The sequence below is a fragment of the Salvelinus sp. IW2-2015 genome, linkage group LG27 (assembly GCF_002910315.2).
Source record: "Salvelinus sp. IW2-2015 linkage group LG27, ASM291031v2, whole genome shotgun sequence".
Taxonomy (NCBI): Eukaryota; Metazoa; Chordata; class Actinopteri; order Salmoniformes; family Salmonidae; genus Salvelinus; species Salvelinus sp. IW2-2015.
The window spans coordinates 7,528,029-7,541,053 of NC_036867.1; the positions used below are offsets into that span (position 1 = coordinate 7,528,029).

Below are 13,025 nucleotides of genomic sequence, written 5' to 3' on the forward strand. Positions count from 1 at the left end.
TGATAAGGCTGTCGCTCTCCTCATCCTCAGACGAGGAGAGGAGAGAAAGGATCATCAGACCAAAATGCAGCTTCAGGGAATAAGCCATCCTTTATTTACACGACGATGGCAACACGAAACACAAAACACTTCAAATTTACAAAACAAGAAAACGACGTCGACGAAACCTGAACATAAACTTACATAACTAAACATAAACTCACGGGCAGGAAACAGACGACATCAAAAATGAACGAAAAGCCAAACAGTCCCGTATGGTATCGACACGACACAGACACGGAAGACAATCACCCACAAACAAACAGTGAGAACACCCTACCTAAATATGACTCTTAATTAGAGGAGAACGCAAAACCTGCCTCTAATTAAGAGCCATACCAGGCAACCAAAACCAACATAGAAACAGGAGTGGTGAGGTAGGAAAAACGTTGGGTATGTGATAAAATACTGTACCACATCCCTATCAAAAGGTGTGTGTTTTCGTACCCTGAAATTAGACCGAATCCCATTAACATTTTGAAATGTAAAAAGTCCACAATTGAATTAATCAGTTTGGAATCGGTCCGAAAGGGGAAAAAAGGGTACCATTTCATTTTCCGTAAGCGGCCGCTTATCGGCTCAGCACTAAATGGACAATATTAAAACAGCAGCCAGTATTAATGATTTCTGCCACTCAGTCGCCGGGTGGATTGTATTGAATATAGGGCACGAGGCTGAGGAGGGCTGATAATTTTATGGGTTACATGTTCTTATTGGCTGTCAGAGGGAGAGCTCTGACACAGCTCGTGACCTATTTCWAAAAAAAAAGCCTGGGGCTATATGTATAGATAGAATGAACTGTTATCCTTTTTTAATTACATTTTAGGCTGCCTTGATTCATTGGCTGAAAAAAAAATATATTTCTGTAATTTTTTACTCCTTCACCGAAAAACTTCACAAATAGAGGTGATGTGACATTGATTGTAGTGGTATTACATTAGAATGATTACAAGGTAAAGGAGAAGGAAAGGGTCTTCAATTTTGTATTGAGAGGGACTGGTCTCCATCTAGTACTTTGAATGAGTCTGGATCCTGTCTGTCTGTCTGTCTGTCTGTCTGTCTGTCTGTCTGTCTGTCTGTCTGTCTGTCTGTCTGTCTGTCTGTCTGTCTGTCTGTCTGTCTGTCTGTCTGTCATGTCTTGTCCTGTCTGTCTGTTCTGTCTGTCTGTCTTGTCTGTCTGTCTGTCTGTCTGTCTGTCTGTCTGTCGTCTGTCTGTCTGTCTGTCTGCTGTCTGTCTGTCTGTCTGTCTGTCTGTCTGTCCGTCTGTCTGTCTGTCTGTCTGTCTGTCTGTCTGTCTGTCTGTCTGTCTGTCTGTCTGTCTGTCTGTCTGTCTGTCCTGTCTGTCTGTCTGTCTGTCTGTCTGTCTGTCTGTCTGTCTGTCTGTCTGTCTGTCTGTCTGTTAGGGGCTCTGGGGATGAGACAGCCCCACACACACGTTTGTTTCACTATCCTTGTGAGGACCAAACAATTGATTCTGATTCAACATCCTATTTTACTTTTACCCTTAACCTAACCATAACATTAACCCCTAACTCCTAACCCTAATTTAAACCTTAACCTTAACCCTAAACCTAACCTCTAAACCTAAAATAGTTGTTTTCCTTGTGGGGCCCAGCGAACTGTCCCCACTTGTCTGAATTTTGCTTGTTTTACTATCCTTGTGAGGACTTCTGGGGCCCAGAAGGATAGTAAAACCAAAAACACACACACACACAGTCACACACACACACACACACACACACACACACACACACACACACACACACACTGAATGGGCTGAACCCTCCCTGGACCTTTTCTCTGTCACACTATGCTCCTTAGACCTGGTTTGAAGGCTAAAATGGTTAGAAGTGAGATATATTGTGTTGAATGTTGTGACTATCTATGTGGAATACAGATATTATAGAATTCAATGATTTGATATCTGTACAATTTTTTATTAAATATTCTGAACAAAAATATAAAAGCAACATGTAAAGTGTTGGTCCCATGTTTCATGAGCTGAAATAAAAGATCCCGGAAATGTTCCAGACGCACAAAAAGCATATTGCGCTCAAATCTTGTGATCAAATTTGTTTACATCCCTGACGGTGTGCTGTGTACAATAAAAGGCCACTCTAAAATGTGCAGTTTTGAAACACAACACAATGCCACAGATGTCTCAAGCTTAGAAGGTGCGTGCAATTGGCATGCTGACTACAGGAATGTCCACCAGAGCTGTTGCCAGAGAATGTAATGTACATTTCTCTACCATAAGCCGCCTCCAACGTACTTTTAGAGAATGGTCCAATGTCACAAGGATCTGTACGCAATTCCTGGAAGCTGAAAATGTTCCAGTTCTTTCATGGCCTGCATACTCACCAGACACCAGACACCCATAGACTCCCAAGAGGTGCAGCGGTCTAAGGCACTGCATCTCAGTCCTAGAGGCCTCACTACAGACCTTGGTTCGATCCTGGGCTGTATCACAACCGGCCGTGATCGGGAGTCCCATAGGGCGGCACACAATTGGCCCAGCGTCGTCCGGGTAAGGGGAGGGTTTGGCCGGGTAGGCCGTCATTATAAATAAGAATTTGTTCTTAACTGACTTGCCTAGTTAAATAAAGGTTAAATAAAATAAAAAACTATAATAATGTTTGCATATCTGTATTCCCAGTCATGTGAAATCCATAGATTAGGACCTAATGAATTTATTTAAATTAACTGATTTCCTTATATGAACTGCAACTCTTTAAAATTGTTGCATGTTGCGTTTATATTTTTGTTCAGTGTATATAATTGACACTATTGATTAATATTAATTAGCAGCTACCATTTAACAGATAAGGGTCTTTCGATAAATAAATGGGCCAATGTGTGACATCACGGTCAACATTTCTAAATGGTTTGATATACATTTAAATATAATTTTCTAGCAGAATAAAAGTCTAGCTAGGCACAATGAGACCATAACACCACCTACAGTAGCAACAACAAAACATCTACATGTCATTCAAAATGTCACAAGAAACATGGACTCCGCATGTTTCTTTGTCATGCCTAGTTGGCAGTTTTTTTTGTGCTTTAGTCAACTTCTCTATCATTTATAGCCATGCTAAACATCCCTGAAGAATGAAAAAGATAAACAACAGCATTTCTATATGTTTTAATAGTTGATATAATACAATAACATAATACAATGGATTCTGTCAACAAAATCACTTACAATAATAATAACCAATAATGAAATCATTATAATCAGTAAACTCTTCAAGCATTGTGTGTGAGTGTGTGTGTGTGTGTGTGTGTGTGTGTGTGTGTGTGTGTGTGTGTGTGTGTGTGTGTGTGTGTGCTGTGTGTGTGAGAGAGAGTCTGTGTCTGAAAACTAGCTGTCAAATTCTTGCTTCCTCTGTCCTTGTTTCCTCCACTGCTTGCCTCCTTGAGAGTGCATTGTAGCCTGAGGGGAGGAACCTTCACTCCTCTCCCCCAATGTGCTTTGAGAGGGAGGTGAAGAATGGGGGAAACAAGGGGAGAATCTCAATTACATTTCCATGATCGCTCACGTCCTCTCTCCTCGCCTCCTTCTCAAAACTCATTGGATAAGAAGGTGAGAGGGAAGGACCTCTGACATTCTCATCCAGTGGGTTTTGAGAAGGCAACAAGGAGAGAAGATGCAATGAATCAAGGAAATGCAATTGAGATTCTCCCAAGGACAGAGGAAGCAAGTATTTGACAGTATTTCACTGTAAACAGTGAAAGGATATATTTAAAGGATAAATAATGTCTACTATTTACATCCTTGCTTCATCCCAGCTAATTAGATGTGCAAACAATGACTAGGGGAATAGCTCTAGTCTAGCAATAGAAACTGTTGTTTTTGGCTATATGGCATCATTAAAAAATATTACCAATGGTTAATTAGGTTGCTAGGATAAATCTGTCCCCCAACCATTTGTGACCGACTGGCTCGATTCGGTCTTATGTTGCAATTTATTTTTTATTTTTACATGGGATAAAAGTAGAGCTAGAAAATGGTATATCATACACTACAGTTGAGGAACAATGGGAAAGTAACTTTGCTTTGAAAGTTGATAAACTTGTAACCCCACTTTTGAGAAAATGTCCCTTGAAAGTTTTGGTGCACCTACTGGAGAGCTCTTCTTTGTCTACACCCATTCAGCATCGCTCACATTCACTTAAGCCTTAGCTCCACCCATCTCTTTTAGGATTCACATGTGAGGCCATGTGCTAAACAGAGTGAGTACAGTAGTGTACTAAACAATCAAAGATTTAAAGACTAAAAGCTGGTTTATACTACGGCTATGTCTGTAGACAGTTGTCGCAGTCACATCATGAACATTCTATTGTCGTCCTACATCAAACTTGTCGTTGTCGTTATGAAAAAGAACACAAAAACAACAGGCTGCATGACATCAGCAGCCTGGTGGTCTAAAATAGCATAACTGGTGTATTTTAACATCAATAAACCCATCCGTTTAAAAAATTAATTAAGTATACGTCAATCTAGCAAACCAGGCAACTAGAAGCAACTTTCTAAACATTGTTTTTGGTTAGTTTCTAGCTTGTTAGCTAGCTAGCCAGTTTAAATAATTACCATATCATAGCTGACAATTACTTAACTTTAGCTCATTTTTATTAATTATTACATGAAAAAAACGCACAACAAGATCATTATTTAAAAGTTAATGGCGAGCTAATTACAGAAAATAGCTGAGAGTGTGACGAAATAAAAGCAGGGTGTTTTACCGGAGAATTTTAGATTTCTCCGGTAAATAGATAGTTTCTTTAGCCTGACTTTGTATCCTAATTTGACTGGTGCAGGTCATGTTGTTCTTCACATTACAGTCTCTGGTAAACACACACTATATCAAATAAAATCAAAGTCTATTTGTCACATGCACAGGATACAGAAGGTGTAAACGGTACAGTGAAATTGTTACTTGAATAGTGATGTCTTTTTGTATGTAGCTAGCTAGCTAAACAATGAACCATAATCCCAATTTATAACGTTACTACCATGCATGAATCTGCAGGTAGATAAAGCTAACCAATTGGGTTCAATGCTAGCAAGCTAGCTAACATTAAGCTATAATTAGCAATGCAAATAGCTTTCTGAGATATGAATAATATTACTACACAGATCATATATGTAATGTTAGCTAGTGAGCCAGCCAGCTAAAATTTGCTAGCTAGCTAACAGTACGCTTTAACTTGCAATGGAAGCAACTTTCTGTCAAAATTTGAAGCGTATAATATCTGAAAATGTAGATATCTAGACACTCTTACCCATATACATGGATGAACTCTTGTCCCTCTCTGTCACCGGATGCCGTGGTTGCCCTTAGTTTGAAGATGTAATCCGGAGAGAGGTGTTTTATACAACAGCCTTATTTCTGTGTGTTCTCTTTTCTACTCCCATATTTGCAATCAATCAAAATACTTTTCTCCATCTCTTTAGCTATCATACTCTGCTTCCCCCGGGCATTACATAGATTATTTTGGATATGTGTGCCCATCAAAACTGTTTTCACACCGTAACATAGGGGGATACAAAATGTTACGAGGTTACAGTGCACTTCCGAGATCGCCATACAAAAAAAGAGTCCGACAGCAATATCCAGGAATTTTACAGGATCAAGTTCAATGTGTAATTAATTTGTTAAATGCTTAGTATATGATATAACGACAAACAGCAGTATCATAAATGTAAGGAAAGAAATGTAGTGTTTTATGTCACACGACTCCAAACATGAGAAAGGGTTTAAACATAGATTTTGATTAATCTCATGAATTATATTTGAATGTACAGTTGAAGTCGGAAGTTTACATACACTTAGGTTGGAGTCATTAAAACTCGTTTTTCAACCACTCCACAAATTTATTGTTAACAAACTATAGTTTTGGCAAGTCGGTTAGGACATCTACTTTGTGCATGACACAAGTAATTTTTACAACAATTATTTACAGACAGATTATTTCAGTTATAATTCACTGTATCATAATTCCAGTGGGTCAGAAGTTTACATACACTACGTTGACTGGGTCCTGAGATCCTCAAAAGGTTCTACAGCTGCAACATCGAGAGCATCCTGACCGGTTACATCACTGCCTGGTACGGCAATTGCTCGGCCTCTGACCGCAAGGCACTTCAGAGGGTAGTGCGTACGGCCCAATACATCACTGGGGCAAAGCTGCCTGTCATCCAGGACCTCTACACCAGACGGTGTCAGAGGAAGGCCCTAAAAATTGTCAAAGACCCCAGCAACCCCAGTCATAGACTGTTCTCTCTACTACCGCATGGCAAGCGGTACCGGAGTGCCAAGTCTAGGACAAAAAGGCTTCTCAACAGTTTTTACCCCTAAGCCATAAGACTTCTGAACAGGTAACCAATGGTTACCCGGACTATTTACATTGTGTGTCCCCCACCCCAACCTCTCTTTTACGCTGCTGCTACTCTCTGTTTATCTTATATGCATAGTCACTTTAACCATACATCCATGTACATACTACCTCAATTGGCCCGACCAACCAGTGCTCCCGCACATTGGCTAACTGGGCTATCTGCATTGTGTCCCACCTCTCGCCAACCCCTCCTTTTACGCTACTGCTACTCTCTGTTCATCATATATGCATAGTCACTTTAACCATACCTACATGTACATACTACCTCAATAAGCCTGACTAACCGGTGTCTGTATATATCCTTGCTACTCTTATTTTCAAATGTATTTTTACTGTTGTTTTATTTCTTTACTTACCTACACACACACACACACACACACACACACACACACACACACACACACACACACCTGTCTCTTATACACATCTAGATGTGTATAAGAGACAGCTCACACACACACACACACACACACACACACACACACACATACCTTTTTTTCCCGCACAATTGGTTAGAGCCTGTAAGTAAGCATTTCACTGTAAGGTTGTATTCGGCGCACGTGACAAATAAACTTTGATTTGATTTGATTTGATTTGACTGTGCCTTTAAACAGCTTGGAAAATTCCAGAAAATTATGTAATGGCTTTAGAAGCTTCTGATGGGCTAATTGACATCATTTGAGTCAATTGGGGGTGTACCTGTGGATGTATTTCAAGGCCTTCCTTCAAACTCAGTGCCTCTTTGTTTTACATTATGGGAAAATCAAAAGAAATAAGCCAAGACCTCAGCAAAAAAATTGTAAACCTCCACAAGTCTGGTTCATCCTTGGGAGCAATTTCCAAACGCCTGAAGGTACCACGTTCATCTGTACAAACAATAGTACGCAAGTATAAACACCATGGGACCACGCAGCCGTCATACAGGTAAGGAAGGAGACGCGTTCTGTCTCCTAGAGACAGTTTGCAACTGCACATGGGGACAAAGATCGTACTTTTGGGAGAAACGTCCTATAGTCTGATGAAACAAAAATAGAACCGTTTGGCCATAATGACCATCGTTATGTTTGGAGGAAAAAGGGGGATGCTTGCAAGCCGAAGATCACCATCCCAACCGTGAAGAACAGGGGTGGCAGCATCATGTTGTGGGGGTGCTTTGCTGCAGGAGGGACTGGTGCACTTCACAAAATAGATGGCATCATGGGGAAGGAAAATTATGTGGATTTATTGAAGAAACATCTCAAGACATCAGACAGGAAGTTTAAACTTGGTCGCAAATGGGTCTTCCAAATGGACAATGACCCCAAGCATACTTCCAAAGTTTTGGCAAAATGGCTTAAGGATAACCAAGTCAAGGTATTGAAGTGGCCATCACAAAGCCCTGACCTCAATCCCATATAAATTTTGTGGGCAGAACTGAAAAGGCGTGTGCGAGCAAGAAGGCCTAGAAACCTGACTCAGTTACACCAGCTCTGTCAGGAGGAATGGGCCAAAATTCACCCAACTTATTGTGGGAGCTTGTGGAAGGCTACCTGAAACATTTGACCCAAGTTAAACAATTTAAAGGCAATGCTACCAAATACTAATTGAGTGTATGTAAAATTATGACCCACTGGGAATGGGATGAAGGAAATAAAAGCTGAATTAAATCATTCTCTTTCCTATTATTCTGACATTTCATATTCTTAAAATAAAGTGGTGGTCCTAACTGACCTAAGACAGTGAATTTTTACTTGGATTAAATGTCAGGAATTGTGAAAAAGTTTAGATGTATTTCGCTAAGGTGTATGTAAACTTCCGACTTCAACTGTATCTTTGTTCACACTTTATATGTTAATGATTTCACATGATAAAAAATAGGCAAATTATTATTGTCTATGTAACAGCTCCAAACAGTTGTCCACTAAAATAAATGCTCACTGGTACCATAGTTTAGAACTGTTGAACAGCAGTTCTGCCAAACATAATGTGCATATCCAAGGCATTTCCGCAATGAAAGATGGTGAATCCCACTAAGAGAGAGGCGCATAAATGAATGAAAAGAGCACATCTGATGATGAATGCAAGCTATTCTTATGTCTGAAGTCAGAGTACTACAGAAGAGTAGCAAACTCTCCCAAGAGCTCTGGATGGGAGTGATGCTGGGTTCAAAGCTCTATCTATCCAGTATCCTTGTATACAGCTGTCTCTCCTTGATGTTAGTTTTAACTGATTACCCCCTGACTGCGGAGAATCTCTTTGGTAGGGGAAAAGGTTGCGCGCGTTTGATGATTGGCCAAGGCATTTGTTTGTTTGTGTAGCTCTGGTGTCTTTGTGGGCTGTTGTCTGTGTGGCTTGTGGAGAAAGCTAGCCGGCTGATGCTCAGTCACCTCGAGACTCCGATCAATATGCGTTCTGGCGTGGCCGCATGACTCAGACCCACCTCATCAGACGGCCACTCAATCAGCAGCCAATACCAGCCAATCCCCTGGCGGCTATCTTTGAAGCGCCTTGTGGAGTCCTCTGGAGTCCTCTGGAGATTTTTCCATACCGCCCACTTACTGCCAGCCCAGCTCCTTTTAACTAAAGTAGCCTCCCTCCCACTCACCAAGGCCAATTTGCCTGCATTCTTGTCCTCTGTGTTCTGCGTTCTGTTTTATTAGTGGATCAATTCAGATACTCCATTTGAAACGGCATACTGAGTCTGGAATGAGATGCTTAATGCAATTAATATAACGTTGGGGATGCTTTCTGGTACACTGGACACCATGATTTGGGTTTTAGTTGTAAGCACCAGACAACATCGAAACGATAAGCTTCATTCAATGCTGCCGAGGCTCGTCAGATGAAATGTGTCCCAAAGGTCAGGGAACCGGTTTGTGGAACGTTAGCCGACGTGACATTAACGTGAATATAATTAGGATGTGACGTTGGTTTGGCATCCGACTAGCCGACGAAACCATGAGTACAGTCATGAACTTTGACACCGTTGGGCTGAGTAGGGCAATATTGTTCCTTGTTTTCACAAATGACCCTTGGTGGCCTTTTACGAAGGCAGAGTGGCAGACAATGATGGTTCATGGCTCGTCTCCTCCACTTTCCCTCCCTCCACCCTCACGCCCTCCCCCCAGACTCCACAACGAGGGGCGCATGCTGGACATCTTCCAGCGTCTCAGCGTGACCGAGGGATCCTTCTTTGTCCCCCGGGACCTGGAGGTGTCCAACCAGGAACTAGGCTACATCATCCAGAAGGCCGAGCAGTGGAGGGGCTTCAACGGAGAAAGACGCAAGGTGAGCCAACTAGCCCGCTTAACGTCCCTAAACCCTGACCCCAACCAAACTGGGCTGGCTCGGATATTTTGTTTCCACATTTTCCTTTTCAGCACGGTTCCATTAACTATGGTGGATGCCTAACCAGGCCAGCTCAACTCAGTGGTGTGAGAAGGCCTTTCTTATGACCACTCTACTGTAGCCATGCTCCCTGCTCTCTGCTGTCCTCAAGTCGTAAGTGTTTAATTGGATTAATGGTTGTTTTCTTACTGAGAGGATGAGCAGAAAGGCCCTGTTGATACTAATCCATTAGATTGCTCCATCTAACAGGCAGAGAAATTGTGGTTGGTTGTCTGTAACCGCGGGTCATGCCCGCTAGGGTCTAGGACCAAGGGGATATATTCTGTGGGAGAGCTGATTGGTTAGCGAGGGACTTAGAAGAGTGGTCAAGATAGACTCCAGTTATTGTCCATTACTAGCTTTAATTTGGACACTTTATTAACGAAGATATTAAGTTCTAAGAAGATACATAGAATAAGCTTATTTTCTATCATTACATTTTCTTTAGTTACATTTCAGAAAGCCAAGGAATTCATCTCAAAGGTCTTTAGCTTCATTCTAATTAGTACAAGATAATTACCAAAACAGAAACTCAGCTAGCGGGCTGCCTGATTAGTCTGTGGAAACCAATTTCCAAAGATATTTCATTAAAGAAAGACTACTCAATCAACACACACACATGCATGCACACACACACACACACACTGCAACAGGCATTTGGTTAATGTGAACTTAGCATGGACAAGTCGATGTCAGAAGGTTGTGGGTGCAGGAAATTCCAACGTCCCCATGAAATGATTCTCATCTGAGGGAAGCTGTCATCTTCTGACAGGCACTATGGGTCGGTGAGGATGACACAGCGATGACACTGTATTAGCACGTAACCACGGCGGTGGGGAATCTATGCATAGTGATTGAAAATGTGACTTCTGCAGATAAGAAAATAGAACATAGCGATCCAACCCCATTTAATTTATTCTGTACAATTTGTTAGTGGCATACATCTCTTATTAACTTTCCTGCTCTCTCTCTCAAGTTCATACACTCCCAAATGGCTACAGCGTGTACTGTACTGCAGCCTCCCTGTATAGCCTCCCAAACTATTTAGTGACTTTCTGATGAGATATTATAATACCTGTCAACCGAGGCGAGTGTAAGTGAAAGATAATTGCCACCTCATCGTAAATGCAAAGATTTTGTTCAGCTGTTTTGTGGTAGCACTCCATTTCAATATAGACTATGCTGAAGCCAACTGTGTATGTTGATTTTACCACAAATCAATTAAAATACAAATAAATATATTTTACAGTCCCAGTCTAGCAATGTGCCCGTTTCACTTTTAGACATACCAAGTTAACTAAGGATCTGTGCTATACCAAGTTAACTAAGGATCTGTGCCATACCAAGTTAACTAAGGATCTGTGCCATACCAAGTTAACTAAGGATCTGTGCCATACGAAGTTAACTAAGGATCTGTGCCATACCAAATTTACTACACTCTTGGAAAAAAGGGTTCCAAAATTGTTATCCAGCTGTCCCCATAGAACCCTTTTTGGTTCCAGGTAAAACCTGTTTTGGTTCCAGGTAGAACCATTTTGGGTTCCATGTAGAACCCTCTGTGGAAACACTTGGAACCAAAAGGGATCTACCTGGAACCAATAAGGGTTCTTCAAAGGGTTCTCCTATGGGGTCAGCCAAATAACCCTTTTTTTCTAAAAGTGTAAGTATCTGTGCCATACCAAGTCAACAAGAGTCTCTTTTTATTTTTTTATTTTTTTATTTCACCTTTATTTAACCAGGTAGGCCAGTTGAGAAAAGGTTCTCATTTACAACTGCGACCTGGCCAAGATAAAGCAAAGCAGTGCGACACAAACAACACAGAGTTACACATGGAATAAACAAACGTACAGTCAATAACACAATAGAAACATCTATAAACAGTATGTGCAAATGAGGTAAGATTAGGGAGGTAAGGCAATAAATAGGCCATAGTGGCGAAGTAATTACAATTTAACAATTAAACACTGGAGTGATAGATGTGCAGAAGATGAATGTGCAAGTAGAGATACTGGGGTGCAAAGGAGCAAAAAAAACAAAAACAATATGGGGATGAGGTAGTTGGATGGGCTATTTACAGATGGGCTATGTACCGGTGCAATGATCTGTGAGCTGCTCTGACAGCTGATGCTTAAAGTTGGTGAAGGAGATATGAGTCTCCAGCTTCAGGGATTTTTGCAATTCGTTCTTGTGGTCTGTTTAGGTGTGAGATCTTCCTATAGACCAATTGCCTCACAACAACTTTTGTGGGTTAAGCCTATTCATTCAAAGCCAGTCTTTCCATACAAGTYAATATAGTTCAATATACACTATATATACAAAAGTATGTGGACACCCTTCAAACTAGTGGATTTGGCTATTTCAGCCACACCCGTTGCTGATAGGTGTATAAAATCGAGCACACAGCCATGCAATCTCCATAGACAAACATTGGCAGTAGAATGGCCTTACTGAAGAGCTCAGGGACTTTCAATGTGGCACCATCTTAGGATGCCACCWTTCCAACAAGTCAGTTCATCACATTTCTGCCCTGCTGGAGCTTCCCCGGTCAACTGTAAGTGCTGTTATTGTGAAGTGGAAATGTCTAGGAGCAACAACGGCTCAGCTGCAGAGTGGTGGGCCACACAAGCTCACAGAACGGGACCGCCGAGTGTTGAAGTGTGTAAAAATCGTTGGTCCTCGGTTGCAACACTCACTAGGGAGTTCCAAACTTCCTCTGGAAGCAATGTCAGCACAAGAACTGTTAGTCGGGAGCTTCATGAAATGGGTTTCCATGGCTTGAGCAGCCGCACACAAGCCTAAGATCACCATGTACAATGCCAAGCATTAGCTGGAGTGGTGTAAAGCTCGCCGCCTTTGGACTCTGGAGCAGTGGAAACTCGTTCTCTGGAGTGATGAATCACGCTTCACCATCTGGCAGTCCTTCGGACGAATCTGGGTTTGGCAGATGACAGGAGAATGCTAGGAATAATGGTCTGGGACTGTTTTTTATGGTTTGTGCTAGGCCCCTTAGTTCCAGTGAAGGACAATCTTAACGCTACAGCATACAGTGACATTGTAGACAATTCTGTGCTTCCAACTTTGTGGCAACAGTTTGGGGAAGGCCCGTTCCTGTTTCAGCATGACAATGCCCCCCGTGCACAAAGTGATGTCCATACAGAAATGGTTTGTCGATCGGTGTGGAAGAACTTGATTGGCCTGCACAGAGCCCTGACCTCAAC

General features: G+C 41.6%; 1 protein-coding gene across 1 annotated transcript in view; it reads left to right on the forward strand.

Annotated features, from left to right (window-relative positions):
* The window catches only part of ofcc1 (orofacial cleft 1 candidate 1), a 122,019-nt gene that overhangs the window by 90,724 nt on the left and 18,270 nt on the right, over positions 1 to 13,025 (forward strand). Inside the window, exon 25 of the mRNA XM_070435674.1 lies at positions 9,549 to 9,708. Coding sequence (XP_070291775.1) covers positions 9,549 to 9,708 — 160 coding nt within the window. The remainder of the gene's footprint in view (positions 1 to 9,548; positions 9,709 to 13,025) is intronic.